This window comes from Epinephelus moara, chromosome 13, assembly GCF_006386435.1.
Source record: "Epinephelus moara isolate mb chromosome 13, YSFRI_EMoa_1.0, whole genome shotgun sequence".
NCBI lineage: Eukaryota > Metazoa > Chordata > Actinopteri > Perciformes > Serranidae > Epinephelus > Epinephelus moara.
Genome location: NC_065518.1, coordinates 12,302,370 through 12,325,936, shown reverse-complemented (window position 1 = coordinate 12,325,936; position 23,567 = coordinate 12,302,370). Strand labels below are relative to the sequence as shown.

At 41.7% G+C, this 23,567-nt stretch overlaps 1 protein-coding gene across 1 annotated transcript; it reads right to left on the bottom strand.

Annotated features, from left to right (window-relative positions):
• Positions 1 to 1,528: 1,528 nt before the first annotated feature.
• LOC126399766 (thrombospondin-2-like) lies at positions 1,529 to 23,089 on the bottom strand. The gene is made up of 21 exons (XM_050060010.1): positions 23,026 to 23,089; positions 22,777 to 22,913; positions 19,684 to 19,735; positions 18,953 to 19,041; positions 15,530 to 15,656; positions 15,308 to 15,472; positions 14,838 to 15,014; positions 14,587 to 14,760; positions 13,564 to 13,694; positions 12,375 to 12,509; positions 11,878 to 12,096; positions 11,682 to 11,789; positions 11,437 to 11,596; positions 9,920 to 10,038; positions 9,376 to 9,610; positions 8,707 to 8,934; positions 8,497 to 8,627; positions 7,860 to 8,000; positions 7,542 to 7,639; positions 3,303 to 3,442; positions 1,529 to 1,782 (listed from the first exon to the last, which is right to left on the bottom strand). Exons 1-21 carry the CDS (start codon positions 23,087 to 23,089, stop codon positions 1,775 to 1,777), a joined length of 2,838 nt encoding a protein of 945 aa, XP_049915967.1. The 3' UTR covers positions 1,529 to 1,774.
• Between the last annotated feature and the right edge of the window lie 478 nt (positions 23,090 to 23,567).

Here is a 23,567-nt window from a genome sequence, read left to right as displayed (position 1 = left end):
AACCAAAACACATTTTAAACATGGCTTAATAGTGACAATTTCAAACACAAGTACACAAAGCATTTGTTTTTTGCTGGACACATTTTCCCCACAAATACAACATGCTAATGTTTTTAGCACCAGCCTTTGGCATTTTACATTGTATAAATTAGCCTAGTGGCTAGCAGACTTTTCCTCTTCTCATATAAACGCAGGGACGAAAGCAACATTTAAAGGTAACGGTACATAATTCAGCTCCATTACAACTCACAAGATTCACCAACAAAATAACTGTCTTATATTTATTTTTTTATGCAAAAAGGATAGAAAATGCTGTTTTTAGTTGCGCAGATACATAGTTTTCCTGCTTTTCTGTTTTCTATCAAATTAAACTGAATAACTTTGGGTTTTGGATGGACAAAACATGACATTTAAAGACATTGCCTTGGATTTTGAGAAACTGGAATGGACTTTTTTCAGAATATTTTTGACAATTTATAGACCATTGCTTAGTAAATAATCATCAGATTAATTAATTATGAACATAATCATTAGTTATTGCTCTATTGTAGAATATTCAGATACAAAATGTATACTCTATTATTTATTTCCTTGGCTACTATCATGTTTTTCCCTAAGGAGGTACAAATTTTTAGGGATTCACTTATGTCAAATGGTTTGCAAAATAATGCATATAGCTGCTGTAAATGGGGAAAAAAAATGCTCCCAAACCCCTAATGTGTCAGCTGAGCCCTGAATATTTACAATGTCTGGTTCCGACCATGAATATTTAATCAATAATTTAGAGTTATTAGTTAAGAAACTGATCTAATTTCGTTACACAGTGGTATAAGAATCAGAATCAGAAATACTTAATTGATTTCTGGGGAAAAATTGTGATACATTACAGCTGCTGTAATATATAATATAGAAAATTAAATTAGTATGCAAAAATGTAATTATATAAACGTGCATTTTGCTACACTATGTGAAATATTTAACCATAAATATGTATAATATGCTTAGTTTTACACACCAGTGTGTAAAACTAGTATGTAAAGTTTTAGAAATGTAAAAATATGTATGCTACAATATACAACACAATATATGACCTACATAAACCGAAATAAGAATAAGAAATATGTTCATCATATATTAAACATACATTCAGGAATTAAGTAACAATGAAAGTACTGTTCTTTAATGTAATTTTGATTTGCTTGGATTTTGCTATTTGGGTGTTTAAGGACTTATAGGGTGCTATTGTTACTTAAATAAATTTGACTTTACTGACCTCAGCTAACCTTTGTCAGGTTCTCTCCCACTCACCATGTGTAATTACCACTTTGACCACTAGAGAGTGCTGGAGACCACGTCCCTGCAACCAGCTACTGGCATCATCAGAAAAAAAAGAAACAACTGGGAAAAAAAGTGTTTTATTGATAAGTTAGCACCAGACATTTGCCAAGTGCTTCTCTGTTTACTCCATCATCAGTGTATCCTCCCATCTCCTCCCTTCATATCCAACATCTGACAATAAATAATTATTTACAACCATGAGCAAAAAAAGCAAATGAAAAAAGCAACAAGAAGGCACAGCCATTAGACATGCTGTCTGGGTCTCTTACAGTTATATACAGCGATTGTGATGTACAGCCTGAAATCAATACCGTTGCATAAAAAGCTGCTAGATAGATTTGTCTCTGTCTCTCTCTGTTGTGTTACGATTCTCTGAAATTAATGTGGATCTCCGGTGGGTTGTTGAAGAGTTTCCTAGATATCTCACCCAAAATATTCAGTTATCTGAGGAAAGAAATAAAGGAAAATAGGTCACAGATATGACGGAGACATGGGTTTTTTAAGAGGAACTAAATTTACAAATGCAGAGTACCGAGGCATCGATGAGGTGGTGGTGTGGAATATTGTACTTGAGTATTTCCACATCATACTGCTTTATACTACCTCTCCACTAGAATTCAGGTGGAAATATTTCTTTACTCCCCTACATTCATTTGTCAGGTGTAGTTGTAGTTACTGATTTAGACAACACAGTGTCAAAGATTAAACCAGTGGTTCCCAACCTTTTTGGCTTGTTACCTCATACGAAACATGTTCAGTTAAGGCCTCTTATCACATTTCAGATATGAGGTGCTATCACTGCCAACAAAGAGAGATTTCCCCTCTTAACTGTTCAGATGTTTTCAGTTAAATAACAGTCTGAGGCCAAAAGAGGTCGGATTAATAGTTCAGAATAAAGCAAATATCAGAGAAAAGTCCAAACATTTGGTAGTAGCCTACATTTTTTTTAAAACCTTGTTAGGGTTTTGAATGTAGGACTCAATTTCCCCATGTTTTTGCCCCATAGTGACTCATGGGAACAATTTTAAGCCCCGTTTCCACCGAGCAGTACGATTCAGTTCAGTTAGGTACGCTTTTTTTCTGTTTCCACAGTGAAACATTGTGGATGGTACCAATGGACCCGTTCCGTACTGTCCCCATTTTTGCCATTTTCTGTGTGCAGCCTCGTTCTGTGGACGATAAACGAGGTGCAGACTTCCATCTGTGTCACCGGTAATGAGGAAATACAGTGAGTGCTGGACGGAGCAGTGAGGGACAACAACCCGCCCACATTTAAGAGTACTGTTTGTGGTGGAAACACTAGGGTCTAGGTACCATGTCTGAAGGGTTACTGTTGGTTCCAAAGGCACCATACTGAAAGTGTTTGGTGGAGACGAGGCTTTCTTTAGAGACTGGTCAAGTATTGAGCGAGAGTGCTGCAGCCAGCAGCTGTGAAACAGACTCCAATGTAGCCACTCGGGGCATGTTCGTGTCGTCAATTTACATTAACTAAAAGTGCATGTTTTTGCCACCGACAGACTCAGAGTGTCATCAGAAGTGTCTGACAACATTAAGGAAAGAATTCTAACAGACATAGACATTTTTGCTAAAGAGTAAGATCCTTTTTGTTTAACCAAAAGCAACCCTGAAATCGCTACACCAAACGCCACCACACCCAATTTAAATAAATAGTAATTTTATCATAGTAAAACACACTTTATTCAAAGTCTGGTTTGTTTTAAATAAACCCTTAAGTCACCCAGTAAGACATGAAAACGTTGTGGCTCTATACACGCTACTACCCTCTCGCTCAATACTGGACCAATTTCAAAGACTGCTGTCTCCATTTGTTATTTAAAGACAAAAACATGGGAACACAGGGTCCAGGTTGACAAATACAGAAGTCCCCCTTTGAATGAAGCATCTGAGCACCTCTTCCACCGCTGATCAGAAGTCAGGACCGATGTTTAGACAGGATATCTTACCTCTGCACTCGTATCTGAGGTCTGAGAAGAGGACGTGTTCCTGAGAGAAGACAAACAGTCCCAGTCTGCCTCCAGCCAGGGTGTGGTCGTACACCGCCCCCGAGTCAGATAAAATCTCCCTGCCCTCGTACACCACCACCCTGCAACACAAGAAAGCTAACAACGTCATACACAGCATTTATTATGTGTTTTAACATTGATGCAGACCACCTTTTACTATACGTACCTGCAGATAACTCAATTGCGTGTTTTTTTTGTAAAGTATCTAAGTACATTGAAGTATTTCTTTCTGTATTTTTCTCCCTGCTCCATATTTGACCATTTATTCCTAAGCAAAAGGGAGGACGTGACGTCAAATGCAGCTATATTTAAAACGGTTACAGCAGAGCTTCGTAGCAGCTATCCAAAATATCAATGCATGTCTGTCCTTCACAATCAAAGAGCAGGAGCCTCTTTTCAGTCTCACATTCAATAAGCACAGTCCTCCTACAATCATTCAGTACCCAGAATGCAACACAGCCATCACTTGCATCTTCTGAGATAGCCTTCTTTAAGATTATTTTTATCATTCAACAACTGGGCCAGGCACATCTCTTTCCCTTCAGTTTTTTTCAGCTTGAAAATCTCACTATACACTCGTGTTGTTCTCTCCATCTGCACATAAACAGCACAAAGCTCAGAGAACTCACTACCATCTTTTTTTTAAGTCCATTAGTGTGAAGTACAACTAAGTAAAAGTAGATGTGGCAGGTTGAGGAGAACCGAGTACAACAAAGAAAGTGAATTACGCTGTTATCATAAAATAACTCTCGGAGATTGATGATATCCTCGAGTGCAAGCACATCTGTGGGTGATATTTTCTTCAAAAAAGTGCCACAGAATGTGATTCTCACAATTTAAGAAGTTATTCAGCAGATTGCTGCTCCACTAAAACCCACATTAGCTGATCTGGTACTGACTGAGCCCCAAATGTTTGATTTAGAGAACCAAACCAGTGCTTCTGGCATGTTTTATCCCATTTCATATAAATCACATTTACTTTACAGAGGTGTGCTTTAGTGTTTGAGTTTAGTCAGTTACAGTAAAGCCTGCTTTAAATTGGTGATCTCAAGTGTTTACTGTTGCTGATGTAACACAGCTTCACATTAGTAGCTGTAAAAGCAGACCTGCACTGAATTTGTTCATATCAGTAATGTTACTTTCACAGAAATTATGTTCACAAGTCTTAAAACAAAACAGGAAAATTATGTGTAAATGATTTATAGTAAATGGGCTAAAACACTATTCCTCCAAAAGCCAAGCCAATAATATCAAATATGTTTTAAAGCTGGGGTAAACAGTCTGTGGAAAAGGATTAAAAAAAGTGACCCTCTGATCTAAGCCCCTCCCACCAGATGACCGAGGGCATATGCACACGCTTCATACAGTAACTCCACCTCACTCCATGTTGCTGTGGACTGCCTTGCCTGCAGGACAGCAGACAGCAGCTCCTTTGTAAGGCAGCTGGAGTGGCTCAATTTCAGCCAGTGCAAACATTGTGTAACAGCAGCAACAGAAAGTTCCTGTGCTGATGTTTTCCTGGAATTGGGGTTTGCGCTGGCTGGATTTGGGTCGCTACCACCTCTGAATAGGCATCTGTCTTCAGAACTGGTGCCCACTCTCCTCCTGGTGAGGTGGTCTGTAGTGGTGGGGAGTGAGGCAGAGGACGCACTGTGATTTTGAGGATCAAGCTAACGTTAGCAACATAAGCATGAACTTGAAGCTGCAGCTGTGGCCTTTGGCTCTGGTTAGCAGAAGGCTAAGTTATTAGCAACACTTTCCCTCCATCTCTGAAACACTTTGGGGAATTTATTTCATGATTTTGAAATACTAACTCATTATCTTTAGTAACTAACTCATTAATTTTACATACTACCTTATTGTTTTGAGACATTAGGTCACTGATGTCATTGACAAGAATTAGCTTGCTAGCCACCCCACAGTCCCTCTACCTCACTCCACGTTGCTGTGGACTGCTTTGCCAATAGGAGAGCAGACAGCAGCTCCTTTAGGTGGCGGGTGAGTGGCTCAATTTCAGCCAGTGCAAACCCCAGCACTGGAGTAACTTGTGTAACAGCAGCAACAGAAAGTTTGCTGATCCTGCAGTGAGTCAGGCTGCCTGTTCCACTTACACTGGGGTTTGCACTGGCTGGATGTGGGTTACTAGGCATCCATCTCTGCAGCTGTGGCCTACTCTCTTCCTAGTGAGCTGGTCTGTAGTGCTGGAGAGTGAGGAAGAGGACGCACTGTGATTCAAGGATCTAGCCAGGGCCTTTGGCTCTGGTTAGCAGAAGGCTAAACTGTTAGCACAATTTTCTTTCCATCTTTGAAACGCTTCGCTGGCATTTTTCATTTTGTTTATCGTTAGAATGTCTTCTAGACTCTCTACCTTTGTTGGACTGCTTTGCAGTGTAGGCAGTTGTTGCCAATGCTGGAATAGCAACTTTATTTGCAGGATTCTCCACCACTGAATCAGGCTTTCACCGAATGGACATGCATGTGTATCTGCATTTGTAGAACAGCCAATAGGAACAACCTCTCTCTGAAATGACCTGTGATTGGCCAAAGTCTCCCATCACAGGCTAAATTTTCTAATGCCTAAAACAGAGCCAAGATGAGGTGCAGGAGTCCAGTTTTCTCTGAGTCTACTTGAATTACAATATGGGTAAAGGTAGGGATGTCCCGATTCGTATCCGCTGCCAATATTAGCAAAAAACGTGCATCGGCATCAGATCGGACTGCATGGAAAAATGCCGATCCAGTTTTCTATAGAGTCCCATCCAGGTTTTGCGGCCAGCCCAGCGCTCCGCAATTCAAGCAGTCCATTCCAGTGATCCGCTCCAGCACTTACTATCAATCCACCAGGCCAGCATGCAGACACACAGGAAACAGCAGCACCAGGCTGGCACTAGGCTCGTTCGAGATGAACTGCGCCTCGCCTGAAAAGTAGACGAGAGCAGGCGGCCGCAGCGGGGGGCGGTGACAAAAAGCTGTGGTGAAGTCGGACAGTTTCCCGACAGTTTCCAGCAACCTTCAGTCCGTGCAGGAAGTCACAGACACACTTACATCCTGTCTGGAATGATGTCAGTTCATTAAAAAAGTGATCAGACCCATATATCAGTTTGTTTTCACCATCAGTCACACAACATGTTTTCTGTTCACAGAATAAACCTTCAGATCAGACAAATACAATCTTAATCTCTAGAATTCAACAAAAATGAGTAGTTTATCTAAAACGTCATCTTGTTGAGTCGACGTCTAACCCAATCAGCTGTTAGATCAGGTGAGAGCCAGGCGGTGCAGTCGGTGGAGAGCAACTGCAGCGCCTGGCTCTAAAAACTGCGGCCGCCTCGCTCTCACGGCTTTATCGACGTCCACTTTTGGAATACGTCAGAGCAAGTCGGGATGAAGTCGGACACAAAACTAACCGGCATGCATTGTGCGCCGATCGCAGGTGATCGCATCTGCACAGGACTGGCTCATCTCGAACGAACCTACTGACACTACAAAAATAACTGAAAAGGAAAGGCTGCATTGTTTGTTAAATGTCAACAATGTCTTGTGGTGTTAATTTTTTTATTTATTTATTAGGGGGCCAAAGCAGCCAAAGCAAACCAGCTATATTTTTTATTTAATGTTAATGTTCAAGTTTAAAGTTTGTTTATTTAACCCTGTTAACAATAAACGGGTCAGTTTCTCATACCAACTGTTGTGGATCATTCTAACTAACCTGATTAAGTAGTTGTTCTTGTTAGAGTAATATTGCTTGATCAAACCTTTTCTAACATGACTGACATGACATGACTACGCGCTTGGATCGGATCAGTATCGGTATCGGCCAAAACTCAAGACTGTAACATCGGTATCGGATCGGAAGTGAAAAAGCTGGATCGGGACATCCCTAGTGAAAGGTACTATGAGATTTTTGCCCAGTGACGCCCAAATAAAACTGCCTACCCCAGCTTTAACTGTAAATTAAAATGTAAAGGTTACTGCTAATGTTGAGCCATCTCCACTTGGGAGGTCCACATATCTTTAAAAGTTAGGTGATTTCCATGATCCAGCTGTGGTTTGACAGCTCAAACTGAAAATAGAAATTCAGCCAAGATGCTGGATATTATGAGGTCATGAATAAATCTAGCCACTGTTGGATCCCCCAGTGATAAAAAATGACACTTCATATGATGAGAGTATTTGTACCTGATGAACCCAGTCTTGGGTCTGTGGATAAGGTGCATGCGGTAAGCTGTGTAGTCCTTCCAGCCAATTTTATTGGGATCATGCCACAATGTTCTGACCTGAAACACACACACACACACACAAACACACAAACACACACACACACACACACACAGATGTCAGGGTGGAGAAAGAAAATTGTGCTTGAGTAACTGATCTTTACTGTGCCAGCGTTCAAGGTTATTTTAGTGAAGGTTTATCTGTTCTAATAAAGGATTTAGTGTGATTTATGACAAGCAGAATATAAAAAGACAAAGACATAAAGTCACTGTTTCGTGCCTGGTGTCGGGTGTTTCCAGTGTGCCACAGGGCATTGCGTAGATACTCCCCGGGTCCTGTGGTGGAGTTGACCAGTTTGATCGAGACTCCCGCTGTGCCAAAGGCTTTGGACGGCTTTTTCTCCCAGTAGGCCTGAGACACCTGCTCTCATAGAAAGACAGAATGTGGAGAGTAAAGGTTACGTTTATGTTTGTACAGTAGTACATGACTTCGTATCAAAATAATGAGATGCTTTCTCACAATAATGAGTTAGTTTATGAATTAGTATTTCAAAATATTCAGTGTCTGGACTCGATGGGGGGATTTATCCTGCTGCCGCTCAGATGTCCCTTGATCATAAAATATCTCCCTCTGATGTCCTGGTGTGCCTTAATCAGCACAAATAATCTATTAATCTGTACACTCATATTCTGTATTAGATATTATCTTTACTTTATTCTTCTGTTTCTCCTGATTGAAATTATTTTGAGAAGGTTTCCATTATTTTGAAACACTAACTCATTATCCTGAGTTACTAACTCATTATTTCAAGAAAGTTTCTCACTATAATGACCTCCAGTTTTTTTTCACACTATTGGGAATGGGCTTCCATAGATAGTAGTTATCATCAACGTTAAAGTCAGCATTCAAACCTCACCTGTTTCCACATGACAACGTAGAAGCGTCGACTGGACTGGTAGGCGAACACAATGCCTGCGTAGTCGTCATCTCGGTTGGTATTTACATAAAATGTCACACTGAAGTCCACCGCGCTGAACTTGTCATATCCTGTTTAAACAAGTAGATATTAATATCAATGTATTATACTTTTTATGGGTTGAGGGGTTTTTTTAACAGTTAACGTCACCTAAAGCGATGCCAGGGTCTGAGTTGGCCGTCTGCAGCAGCTCGGTGCCTTGGCTGCGGATCACCCAGAGAGGGTCGGACTGCGTGGTGCCTTTAGGGTCCAACAAAACAACCTGAAACTTCCTGAAGTCTGTAGACCCAATATCCTGGTTCAGCGGGCATGGATCCAGCGCATCTGGAATACTGTCATTGTCAAAGTCATCAAAGCAGGCATCTCCACTCCCGTCACCTGCAGATGGGAGGAATAAGGAGAAAGAATGCAACGACGCTATTTCCTTGAATCATTTTTGCCAAGAAGGGAAAAAAAAGAGTGTAAGAGACGATGTGTAAAAGCAGTGAGAAAGTCCCGTGTGATGGTGGATAGATTTAAGAATCTTTTATTTATGATTAATCCCACGGCTGAGAGCCGTAAACTGTTTATGTTGATGTCCAACATTAACATGACCTGGATCACTGGAAATATACTAAACTCTTTTACTGCGACTGCAAAATCCATTTATCATAAATCCTACAAAATATCTTCCCCATGTGACAATCAGCATTTGTTCACATCTGTATCGTGACATTAGAGACACTATCAGTCCTACTGATTAACTTTCAGTAGTTAATACAGGTGTTTTTCTTTCCTTGAGGCCAACGAAAACTTTAGAAAAACAGTAGCAACACCGACCATCAGAGTCCCACTGGTCCCTGTTGGGCACAAGTCTGCAGTTGTCCCGGTCGTCGGGGATACCGTCGTTGTCGTCATCATGGTCACAGGCGTCTCCCCTCCCGTCGTTGTCATGGTCAGCCTGGTTGCTATTGGCGATGTACGGACAGTTGTCTAGAGAGTTTTGGTGGCCGTCCTCATCGATGTCCTCATTGTCGTCACACATGTCCCCCACTAGGTCACTATCAGAGTCGAGCTGCAAACACACACACACACACACACACACACACACAATATATATATATATTAAAATAGTGTTAAATCACAAGTCTCCATGCTCTGTTTTACCTCCACCAGCACTCCCACTCCCTGCACAGACTTCCAAGTTTTCCTTTTCATGTATTGAAAAAACAATAATCCATCCACCAGATTGATTGCCACAAATAAATTGTTAGAATGGCTTTGTTGGATCCCTGTTAGAAATGTGCACCCCCAAACCAGATGTTCTGCGAGGCAACAGCGCCAGACACATGTGCACTTTTAAGCATTTGTGTTTTTCAGGAACCTGCAGAGGGTTGTGTAGAAGGGGACAGTTGTCACACTGGTCTCCAACACCATCCAGGTCGGTGTCCCTCTGGTCAGTGTTGTAGACTAAGGGACAGTTGTCACGGTCATTCAGAATCTCTAAGAGAAAGAGACGCACACACAAACATACGCACACGCACACACAGAGCAGATGAATTGCATGTCTTGTGGCTTTTTCTCTTTTATTACACATAAAAACAAAACAATCAACATAAATCATGTTTGGACAAATGTAATTCGATCCATATTTAAAGACTAACTCAGCACTGAATCCACTTTGAATCGATCCTGGTCCCAGCCTGTAGTGCTCATTACTACAGAATTTATTCTCCTTTTTCAAGAGAAAATCAAGTAATTATGTCCTCTAGAACAATGATTCTACACCTCCTTCACGTCAAGGACTCCTAAATCAATACACATTAGGTCACGGAGCCCCGTCTGAGCAGATTTTGCTTACGGACCTCAATCTGAAAGTATTTTGGTTGATAGAAACGAATTCTACAGTTGTCAACTAGAGATTAGAGGATAATGATGGAGGAAGTGAAACCTATGATCACGCTGCTAAAAATGTGGCCTGTCGACATTATCTGGTTTTGAAATGTGGCCCAGTTGAAATAGTAGCCTAAATGAATAGCCCTGCTGTAGTTTGTTTGTTTGTTAGCTATCTAACAACACATCAAAAATAGGCTAATTGTAAGCCAGTCTTGTTCAGTGAATCAGTTTATCACGTACACTCAAAAAATATTGCTTATAAATACATGAACCTGGTTGTTCTATATTTAAAACACATTGGGTTTATTAGTGCTATTAAATAAATCATATTAATCACATTACTTATTATACTCATTATTATTACTTGAGCTTGTTTTATTTATTCATTTCACAGATAGTGACACATCGTTAGTCCTTAAATTCATTATGAACATGGACTTAAAGTCATTGTTTTATTTTATGGCCTTGCTGCCCTCAAAAAATTGAAAATTGGCCTTGCCCCTAAAATGACGAAATTCCAGGCCTGGTCATGACCCGTCAAGCTACCTAGATTCATGTTCATTTGTCATCCCTGTGTTTCCTGTTTTATTTTGGTAACCATTGTCTCATCTCGTTTCAGATCCCACGTCTTGATTAAAGACCCTGAACTTTGATCTGAGTCTGTGAGTCTGCTTTGTGAGTCCTCCTCCAATTTGTGCTTGACAAGGTCATGGCTAGGCACGAAAGAAATAACTGGTTGGGGTTAGGATATGGCTGGTTTGAGGTTAAGCACCACAGAAAACAACTGGTTCAAATATATTTTCTAAATCTGAGACGTTAGCTAAACCGTTGTGCTAAGTTTCTCTTTGATTTTAATGTGGATACATAGAACACGTTATCTCTCATGGGACCGCATGGAAATCTAAAAGTGAAAATTTTAGTAGAGCTACCCATTTCATGATAATGGAGCTCTCTAAAAAGACTGGAATAATTGGTCATGTTCCAGGCCTGGTTTCCAGCTCCTACCATCTCCATCAATGTCAATGCTGCAGGCGTCTCCCTCTCCGTTGTCATCAGTGTCTGTCTGCAGCGGGTTGCTATCAAACGGACAGTTGTCACAGCGGTCTCCGACCCCATCTCTGTCAGAATCAAACTGCCGAGGGTTGTACACCAGCGGGCAGTTGTCCTACACCGAACACACACATTAGTTCATACACACACACAGGTGAAGCTTTCTGTCATGGCATCCACAACATTACTCCATGTCTCACCCTCTCATCTATGATGTCATCATTGTCGTCATCAGGATCACAGGCGTCTCCCTGTCCGTCTTTGTCCAGGTCTTCCTGTCCAGAGTTTGGTATCATGGGGCAATTATCCTGCAGCCAATCACAGCTCAGTTTAGCGAAACCCGTCCGATCAGAACACTGCCCGCCAATCAGACGACATTTTTCATTATTATTTTACCCTTTGACAGTGATAGGTTGCATTCTGCTTGCAGGGTAATCTGTAGTTGGGCCAGCCATCCAGATCAGAGTCTTCTCCACACAGGAAGCCGTCGCCCGCGAACCCAATGGCGCACACACACTTGAACAACACCTCAGACGCCAGGCCCAGGTAGATACACTCGGCATACTTGTGGCAGGTGTGTGTGTTGTCTTTGCAAGGATTGTAAGGCTCACACACCTACAACCAAACCAAACATTTGAGGACACAAAAAGTGATTTAGTTTAATGCGTTGAGAGTAGCTCATACAAAGGAAAACGTTTATTCAACAACATTTTTTTGTGTTTTTTTGTGTTGTTTTTTGGAATTTTAATTCTATATTTGTTTTACATTATGATGTAATGATTGCTTGTGTGGACCCCAGGAAGAGTAGCTGCTACCCTGGTAGTGATTAATGGGGATCCAAATGAACAAATAATTAAATTCATATTGTTTAAAATAAAGACAACAACACGTGCCTGTCTGGTTTCCAGGGCTTCCTGCAGTCCAAGGCCAAACGGCTGAGTGCCTTTATAGCGAGGAGGACAGGGCAGACAGTAGAAGCCAGGGTCTGTGTTTACACACTCTGTGACACAAACACTCTCCACTTCACACTGCAGAGATAGAGGGATTAACCATGTTCAGCATATCAAACACTAACAGTGGATACAAAGGTTTGACAGGTGAGGTGTACGGGGTCAGACTACACAACATCTACTCCTCTCGTGATGGCTACTGTCTGATTAGCTGATCACAGCGCCTTCAGTAACAGGCTGAAGGTTAAACTCTGACCAATTATAGCTTGTACAGCCTGTGTGATGTGCAAAGGTGATGACACAGGAGAAACTTTCAGGATCTGGAGAGTGTAAAACTCATTTTAAAGGACAGTTCACCCAAATATTAAAATACATGATTTACCTGTGGGGATATTTATCAACATAGATCAATGGTTCCCAAATGCTGTGTCATACTTGCATTTGGCCATGCCACTGTCTCTGTAATGGAGCTGTCTGTTAGTCACTCACTCTACAGCAGGGAACGGCACTTCAAAGTAAAAGCTCTGTGCAGGAAATTCACTGTACTTCAAAATAAAGTGTGTATTTTACAAACTTGACACGTTCGCAAGTCACTTGTAGTCCACTCAGAATGGACTCAGGACCCACTTTTAGACCATGACCCACCATTTGGGAACCACTGATCTAGACTGCATTGGTGTGAGGTGCTGAGTGCTGGAGATATTGGCCATAGAGATGTCTCGCTTATCTTGAATGCAATGGAACTAGATGTCACTCAGCTTGTGGTGCTCAAATTGTAGAAAAGAATTTAACAGCAATGTCTTTTTCAAGAAATCATGACCTGTTAACTCAAGATAATCTCCTGACCTTGTTGCAAGCAGTTTCAGGAACTATTTTCTTCCTATTGAACCACATCACCAGATTTTTTTTGCCACTTTGAGCACTACAAGCGAAGTACCATCTAGTTCCATTATACGCAAGAGAAGGCAGACATCTCCAACACTCTAGATTCTCCAACAATCTAGATTTATAAATACCACGACAGGTAAGAGGAAAAATATGTGTTTTTGATTTTGGAGTGAACTGTCCCTTTAAGTGTCACCATACATGTCGAAGATGATGTCGAACATGAACATAAATGTGCTGTTATTACCTCATTTTCATCTTCACAGTGAGTGCCATTGCCTTTTAAACCCAACGGACAATGTCCACAATACCATGATCCATCGCTATACGACGTGCACTCCACTCCAGGAAAACATGGATTTGAAAGCAAACATATGTCTGAAAACACACATGCATATAAAGGCAGTGAGTCTTTTACATAAAATAGAAATAGTCCAAGATAAATAGTGTTATTAGTGGCAACTAAATTATTTCTTCTCACCCAAAATTATCATCTGTACATCAATTACTCACCCTGTGTGACGATTAATTTATGAAGATGACATATTGTTTTAATTGCATGCCTCTACAGCGTACAATGATTCCAAAAGGAGAGAATTCTTGATAAATTGGAGTGAATGGGGGCCATGTTTAACAGCAACACTATATCAAAACATGCATTTACAAACTCATAAACCTTTAACAGTACAATCCAAGTTATCCAGGTGTAAGCTGAGTACGTCCCAAACACACACACCTTCGCTAAACGTCAAAAACATGTCTGCCTGAACAGTCTCACTCATGGACATAGCACGTACATTTGACTCTGCTCGTACACTCCATTAAAATCCCGTCTCTCAGCTCATTCATTGTCCAGGGTGTGACGAGTGTGGGTGAGTGACGGCAGCACTCCTTCTCAGAATTCATCAAGAATTTTCTCTGTTTTCAGAGTCTTTGTTTAATATGGAGGCATCTACGAAAAACATTTTCCTCACACATTGAAGGTAAAGTAATTGGTATACAAATGACCATTTTGGAGATTAAGTATTCCTTTAAGGAAATTCATACTTGAATGATTTGTCAGTTCTGTCCTAAGCTTCAATAATTAAATAAAGGCAGCATAAACGCTGAAGGATATTACTTTTTAATCCTCTGTTGTTTGAAAATATGTTGCATCCAATAAAAAGGAATAAGGCTCACACGCAGATGTGAAGCTGAGCCTACTTATGGGGTAATATCTGCTCACACAGTTAAGATGCACCAATAGCCTGAGATATGTGGACAGGTTTACCTATAGGACATGGCTGTTTGTTACATGCTTCATAGTCCACAGCGTCTCCAGCACAAGGCTTCCCACCGTGCTGAGGGGCAGGGTTCAAACACTCCCGCTGACGACTCGTAAGACCTCCACCGCACGACTCCGAGCACAGTGACCATTCAGTCCAGCTCGTCCAGCCTCCAGCAACTACACACAAATACATAATTTTCCTGTGAGACGTCTACGTTCCACAGGGCAGCCTGCTTGTGTATTTGTGTACTCACCGGGGCAGAGTGTATTGTTGCAAGGTTGTGTCTCCCTGGCGCTGCCTGTGCACCCTCTGCCCCCCTTCTGTGGCGGAGGGTTGTTGCAGAGACGGACCCGTGTGATGTCGCCTTCTCCACATGTGGTTGTACACGCGGACCAGGGAGACCAAAGGCCCCAGTTCCCTTCAGCACGCACTAGACATGGCACAAGCACATAAAGATTGTAAAACGGTCCTTCTCTTTGTGCAGTAGCCTGGAAAAGTCTTCAACACAGACCACCACCGCGGCTCCGCACTGTGTATACATTTACAGAAATACAACGTGTTTCCAATTATGATTACAATCTCTAAAATCCATTTATCTGAAGTTCCGTGCTTTTTGCTCTTTGCTGGAATATTCAATTTGTTCTCTTGGACCTGCCAATCAATCATAAAAACTAAATTAAATGAAGACATGTGACAGATTAGACGTGCTGAGTGATGTCCTACCCTTGCGGTCACATTTCATCAGCATGCAGCTGCGGGTCTGGACTGACGGGCCGGCACAGGACGGCATGATGCCATTGCAGGATCGTCCCCTCTGCTGCCCTCCACGTCCACAGGTGACAGAGCAGTGGGTCCACTCAGACCAAGGGGACCATCCATCCTCATTATCTTTATATACATACACAAACTGTTGGTATATTTGTAACCTTAACATACATTTTCGACCTTTAATCATAGCTGCAGACAAGTCGAACTCACTGAGACACACAGGACAGCACTTATCATCGATAAAGGATGGATAGATGCAGGATACAGGAGGGCAAGACACCTGATGACACACCACCTTTCCATCCTACACAAGACGAGGAAGATAGACTCACATAAATTCAGCATTTTTAAACAATGTTATTAGTCAAGCCATATGAGCCAGAGCCAGATGTTTTGCTAAATGCCAGTCCTTGCAGAGGAATGGTATGCTGTCATGACTCACAATAAGTCTGGCTGCTCCCTCAATCCATCCTCGCTAAAACTAATGATATTTTATAAGGAGAAACAGACTCAGAGAGGATGAAGCAAGCATGAAATACCAAAGTATACCAAAGGCAACTCTGGAGATAAATGAAACCACATTGGGTACAAGTGAAATTTACAATAACTGGTTAGTACACTTTAAAGGAATTTTGAAAAATATGTTTATTTGAATTTTTGCAAAGAGTCAGATGAGGTGATTGAAACCATTCTCTGATCTGTCTGTTAAAGGGACAGATCCCAAAATCAAAAACACATATTTTTCCTCTTACCTATTTATGCTATTTATCAGTGTAGATTGTTTTGGTGTGAGTTGCCGAGTGTTGGAGATATTGGCTGTAGAGATGTCTGCCCTCTTTGGAATATAATGGAACTAGATGGCACTTGGCTTGTGGTGCTCAAAGCTCCAAGAAAATACTTCAGTCAGGACCACTTTAGTCAAAAAAAAACTTTATTTCGATTTGCATTTCAAATTTGGCGGTATGGCTCTGTTCTGGGGCCTCTCAGCCTTTCCTAGGCCTACGCAGAAAGCCTCTTCCACGTGCGTACGTGAGAGCACACCTCTTTGTCGAGCCCGGTCTCACTCTGAAGTCGTCGAAACCTGGCGCTTGGGCAGCAACTTGTGGCGTCAGAAACCAACGAAAAAAGGCATCCTTTAACGTTGGCATGACACCCGGCCGGTTGCTGTTATAGTTTAACAGTGCCCAGCGGCGACAGGGGGGAAATGCAGCAGGACAAGGATGAACCGAAAGCCTGACTGGGGTGAGGGGGAGGGGTGTTGGATGGGTCCAACAAACACCAACTTCCACCCGAGAGAGCGGTGTTCTCATCCCGTAAGATTCTCAAGCCAAACCTTATTCTTTTTTCCTAAGGCTAACTGTGTTTTTGACGTTGAAGGGGATAAAATGTCAATACGCGGTGTTGTATCAACATAGTGCGTTTTTTTGAATGAGCCTGTATGTAAAAATTAGTGTATCTTGAAAGAAGTTGATACGGTGTCCAGGAAGGTTAACAACCACAGCATCCAGGGTACCTTGCACGTCATATATGGACATGGAAAGTCTATGACCAAACATCAATATGTGACAAGGTTGGAGTGAGAATGTGTTGGTTTGCCCTTCCACATGCAAAGGAGGAAAGCCTTAAGGCAGAGAGAGCACATCTCTCTGCCCTTCCACGTGCACACAAGGAAAGCCTTAAGGCAGAGAGAGCAAACCTCCCTGCCCTTCCATGCGCCTACATGGAAAGCCTAAGGCAGGAAGAGCAGCAGCAAAGACTCCCCGGGAACAGAACAGAGCAGCATCAATGACAAACACAAATGACTTTAATAAGTCAGACACAGCATGAAAAGGAGGAGCTGGGGTGGAGGTGGGTTGCAACACAGCTTGCAGAGAAAGCAGCAACAGTAGGCAGGCCAGAGCAGTTTAAATAGGGTGCCCTGAATTAGATTCGCCAATTGGTTGCATAGAAAGGAATCATGTGATCTATCAGCTGGCTCCCTTCTATCATTCAGCTGCTCCATCAGTTGATTGGGCTGTTTGAGATCAGCTGATGTAGCTGGGATGTTAGCTGAGCTTGACGCTAAGCTCAATATTTGAAAAACTCACCAGCAATGTTTCTCTCCAGAAATCCTGACCTGGGTTCTCAAGATAATCCACAGACCTCGTGAGCAATTTCATGTAGGAACTATTTTCTTTCTACCAAACTACACCCGCCAACCGTATCACAGTGCAGACGGAAGCGTGCATTTACTGATAGCTCACCTAGCACCAGTGAGCCAATCTTGGAACCCATCAGCTATAGGTCTGATGACGATAAGCAGCCGATATTTCAGGGGATCCGGTGATGCAAGCAGATATCCGGGCCAAGACTTCCTCTCTGTGTGCTTGTTAATGTCAGTTAATCTCCATGAAGAGATATCTGCGTATGAATGCAGATAAATTAAAGGCAAAAGAAAGAAAGAAATGCTACTATAAAGCTTAAACATCATCAGATATAGCTGATGGGTTCCCAGATTGGAATTTTGGCCAATGCATTACGCCTCTTCACATGGACTGCTTACCTGCCGATCAAATGTGGTTGGTCAATACTACTCGGACTACAAATGGAAACCAGAATCCTTTTAATACCAAAATCTTGTCCCATACATATACAGCTAGTTGACATTACAGTTCAGCTAAAGAGGATTTTGTTAATGTTTACATCTCCTACTTTCACAAGCATGAGCCTCTTGTAGATGAATAGATGCATGCTTCCCTCTGCGCAGTGATACTGCTGGTGCGTGTAGTTTGGTAGAAAAAAAAAAAATGTGTTATCTAGTTCCATTATTTTTGAGAGAAGGCAGACATCTCTATGACCAATATCTCCAAAACTCGGCAACTCACAGAAAACAGTCTAGACTGATACACAGCACTACAGGTAAGAGGAAAAATATATATGTTTGGCATCAACTGTCCCTTTAAATATGAAGCTGCAGCAAAACTTGTCATTTCTGTATTTCGCTATTTGTACAGATAGAACAAAACAGATATAGTGAGCTTTAGAGGTGCCTTCAGGCAGATTTTTCCAACCTTTCAAGAGAAACAATTTTCATGCCAAACTAAGCTAACGGTCTCCTGGCTGTGATATTAGAGTAGTGTCAATCTTCTCGTTTAAATTATTTTTGGACTCTTCTGGTTTCATGATCTTAAGTCAGAGTCAGAACTTGAGACTCCATGTTGTGGCTTTCAAGTCTCAAGTCAGGTCAAGTTTTGACTCAAGTCTTTAAAGTTAAGTCTTGGATAATCCAAGTGTTTCAGTAGCCAAGTACAAATTCAGAAATGTTGTGTACTTAAATAAAATAAACTAAATATCAAAAAGAAACTTGGACTTGAGCCTCGTTCAAGTCACAATGAGAACTTGAGACTTTACTTTGACTTCAAAACTGCTCTAGGCTTTAATTCAAAATGGAATTACTGAAGTAACTGCAGTGTAAATGATCGACCATCCACACTAGATGATACGTGTGATAGTCAGGCTGTCTTTCCATGACAGAAGACAGACGTGCATGGCACTCTCCCAGGAAACACCTCACTGCTAATATTTCAGATTATAGTTACATAACACTTTTTCACAACTAACCTTGCAAACACAGGAGGTGCAGCTGTCAACATCCCAATCCTCCCCGTGCTCATACACTCGTCCGTCCTGCATACACCACACCTCTTCGTCTCTGCCTCTGTCAAGATCATTGATATCATCGCTGTTGCCATCATTGTCATCGCCATGGCCACTGCTGCTGCTGCTGCTGTTGCTGCTCCAGTGGCTGCTGCGCCAGTTGCTGCTGCTCCAGTTTCTGCCGCGCCAGTTGATATCATCACTGTTGCCATCATTGCCATCGCCATCGCCATGGCCACTGCTGCTACTGCTGCTGCTGCTGCTGCTGCTGTTGCTGCTCCAGTGGCTGCTGCGCCAGTTGCTGCTGCGCCAGTTGCTGCCACGCCAGTTGATATCATCACTGTTGCCATCATTGCCATGCCCATGGCCACTGCTGCTACTGCTGCTGTTGCTGCCGCGCCAGTTTCTGCCGCGCCAGTTGATATCATCACTATTGCCATCATTGCCATCGCCATGGCCACTGTTGCTACTGCTGCTGCTGCTGCTGTTGCTGCCGCGCCAGTTGCTGCCACGCCAGTTGCTGCCACGCCAGTTGCTGCCGCGCCCGTTGCTGCCACGCGAGTTGATATCATCGCTGTTGCCATCATTGCCATCGCCATGGCCACTGCTGCTGCTCCAGTTGCTGCTCCGCCAGTTGCTGCTTCGCCAGTTGCTGCTCCAGTTGCTGCTGTTGCTCCTGCTGCTGCTGTTGCTGCTGCTGTTGCTCAGCTCAGCCAGAAATATCCGCATCTCTTCATTTTCTTTTGCCTGAGAATACAAAAACATACATATAGCATTTTCAAAACATTAAAATCATAATAAAAAACATATATTTCTCTCTTTTCTTTAACGTTACCCTGTATTAGTGTGCAGAGACCTGTTAAAGTAGGCTACAATGGTGGTTGAGTTGATCACCAGCCAATACTTTAACACTGATGGTATTCTTTCTGCATGTTTTTTTTTTCCCCAAAAAAATTAGTAGGGCATTGACCACAAACCACAGCGCTTCCTGCCAGTAAAAAGGGATGTTGCTGCTTGTTCCATTTATATTGGCAGAAGAGCTACTCTCTGTTGGTTTTGTCACACAGATTTCCCCAAAAACCAAACCCCGTCACATTCAATGTAAAGTGCAGAGGCTGGTAGACTTAGTTAGTGTTCTCCGCAATTTATTTATTCTTATCACAACAAAAGAGCCAGTATTAACTTTGAAATGTTTCACTGGTGTTGAAATGTCATATTTAAAGGGGACCTATTATGCTTTCACCAATTTTGTCACATGTAGATAATGTTACAATGAAGGTTGTTCATATTAAATGTGGCCAGTGTTTCAAATAAGGAAGTAAACTTATGTTCAAGTTATCATGTGAGCCAAAACCTCAGACTTCTCACAGTTTTTTCTACTCTGGTTACAGTATGATGTCATAGTGTGCTGGATTTCTTGGTCATGGTCATCTACGGCTGCAAGTACACTGCTACATGTAGCTACATGCTAATGTCAGGCAAACCTGTAATTTTGGCTGCTGATGTTGTTCATTTCTCCCAGATTTTGGATCATATTCCCACTGGAACATGAATGGTTGAAAAGTTTTTGAATTTAATTTAATTTAATTGATTTCTTAAAGTAGAAGTGCTGCTATTCTCTAAGTAAATACACTTACTTACTGCTATTGTTCATGTAAGTGCATGCTAACGTCAGGCAAACCTGTAATCTTAGTTGCTAATGTTGTAAATTTCTCCCGGATTTTGGATCATATTCCTCCTATAACATATCAGGTCATGTTTATAAGCTTTTATTGTTGATTTTTTGTGATAGAAAATGCCACTATACTCAATTGAAGTCATTCTGCAGCTGCAAATACACTGCTACATGTAGCTACATGCTAATGTCAAGGAAACCTGTGATCTTGGTTGCTGATATTATTAATTTCTCCCTGATTTCAGATCAAATTCCTGCTGGAACATGTCTGGTTGAAAGGATTTTTGGTTTAGAGGATTGTATTTGTGATTTCTCTGTTACAGTCATTCCCCAGCTGCAAGTACATTGCTAACATTCATGTAGGTGCGTGCTAACATCAGGGAAACCTGTAATTCTGGTTGCTGATGTTGTAAATGTCTTGCAGATTTTGGATCATGGTCCTGCTGGAACATGTTGAGTTGTGTTTTGAAGCTTACAGGATAGAAAGTGCCACTATAGTCAGTTACAGTCACTCTGCTAACATACATGTAACTACATGCTAACATCAGGCAAACCTGTGCTCTTGGTCGCTGATGTTGTTAGTTTCTCCCCTATTTCAGATCATTTTCCTATTGGAAAATGTTTAGTTGAAATGACTTTTGGTTTAGAAGATTTTATTGGTGATGTTTTAACAGTAGAAAGAGGTGCTAATTTCTGTTACAGTCATTTCATGGCTGTAAGTACGCTGCTAATGTTCATGTAGCTGCATGCTAACATAAGGTAAACCTGTAATCCTGGTTGCTGGTGTTGTACATTTCTCCTAGATTTCAGATCATGCTCCTGCTAGAAAAAGGTTAAGTTGTGTTTTGAAGCTTAAAGGATAGAAAGTGCCTCTATACTCAGTGGTCACTCTGCTAACGTACAGTCACTCTGCTAATGTACATGTAGCTTCATGCTAACGTACATGAAGCTACATGCTAACATCAGGCAAACCTGTAATCTTGGTTGCTGATGTTGTTAGTTTCTTCCCTATTTCAGATCATTTTCCTATTGGAACATGTTTAGTTGAAAGGACTTTTGGTTTGGAGGATTTTATTGGTGATTTTTTTTTTTGTTGTTGTTGTTTTTACAGTTGAAAGGAGGTGCTAATTTCTGTTGGCTGCATGCTAACATAAGGTAAACCTATAATCCTGGTTGCTGATGTTGTACATTTCTCCTAGATTTCAGATCATGCTCCTGCTGGAACATGTTAGGTTGTGTTTTGAAACTTTTGGGGTATTTTTTGTACAAAAAGTGCCAATACACTCAGTTACAGTCATTCTGCAGCTGCAAGTACACTGCTAATGTACATGTAGCGACATGCTAATGTCAGGGAAACGTAATCTTGGTTGCTGATGTTATTAATTTCCCCCAGATTTCGGATCATGTTCCTGCTGGAAGATGTGTGGTTGAAAAGATTTTTGGTTTAGAAGATTTTATTGGTGTTTTTTAACAGTAGAAAGAGGTGCTAATTTCTGTTACAGTCATTCCTTGGCTGTAAGTACACTGCTAATGTTCTTGTAGGTGCATGCTAACATCAGGGAAACCTGTAATCCTGGTTGCTGATGTTGTAAATTTCTCCCAGATTTCAGATCGTATTCCTCTGATTATGGGTTAGAAGCTTTTCTTGGGGATTTTTTTACACTAAAAAGGGCTATTATTCACCATTTAAGTAATTTCCCTAGCTGCAATAATGGTGCAGAGACGCCAAGATACGGAAGACCCAGAGATGCTGACCAATCAGAGCAGCATTTTTTTTCCAGGAGGGGAAAGGCACTAAACAAGTGTTTGAGACAGAGGTTGAATACAGGTGTTCCAGCACAAATAGTATGAGGAAAATAAAATGTAAACACGTTCTAGTTAAAACCCAAAACCCAAGCATGAACCCCCAAATTAGCATTATAGGTCCTCTTTAACATCTTTAACTGGGCATTTTAATGTATGTAAAAATGTTTTTAAAAGAAAGTAGACACCATTTCTTACACTTTCTTGCTCATGCCATATCAAAATAAACACTGGATCAGAGAGTTTAACACAACAAACAATCACCAACATGCAGATAATCCATGTGCATACACGTATTTGTGTGTCTTACTACTCTATCCAGGTCTTCCAACAGGTTGCTGGTCACAATACGCAGGCCTTGGATCTCTGTCAGCAAGCCCACCAGCTCCTCACACGGATGACGACAGACCTCTGACGACACATTGTTGACCTTTGCACCGCCCACACCTGCAGATGAGGCACAACATATGTCCTGTGCTACATTTTATACTTGCGAAGAAAACAAGGTGAATAGACTGTATTGGAATGCACTGTGTTTGTGTTTGCACATGTGTGGTACCTGCGCACACAGCTGATGCATAGAGGAATATCAGAAGCAAGGGGAAACCTCTCTGCGGACTCATTCCTGTTCACACATAAATCACATATGCAGCCACCATGAAATAAAGCACCTATACTGCTCCACCACTGCACCATACAAGCAGGACTGCTGCTGAGGAGATAGGAGAAGAAGAAGAAGAAGACGATAAAGAGGGAATTAACCATGCATACCTGCGTACTCCTCGCTGTTCAGCCTTTCTCCACGATTAGAAATCACGGCTGGTAGGCTCGTCCCCGCTGCAGCTCCACAGGGGCTGTGATGGAATGTGTGTCTCCTCGTCTTCTTCTTAATTCTCTTGTCTCCTTGTTTCCTTCACACTGGATCAGGGCTTATCAATACAACTTCCTCAGTACTTTGTTGTCCGTCAGGTTGGTGAGAGTGAAATCTGAGTGAAAACATGAAGACAGCTCTGTTAGTTCTGTAGAAACTTCTAATGTGGCTATGTATTTGTTTGAGTGTGTGTGTGTGTGTGTGTGTGTGTGTGTGTGTGTGTGTGTGTG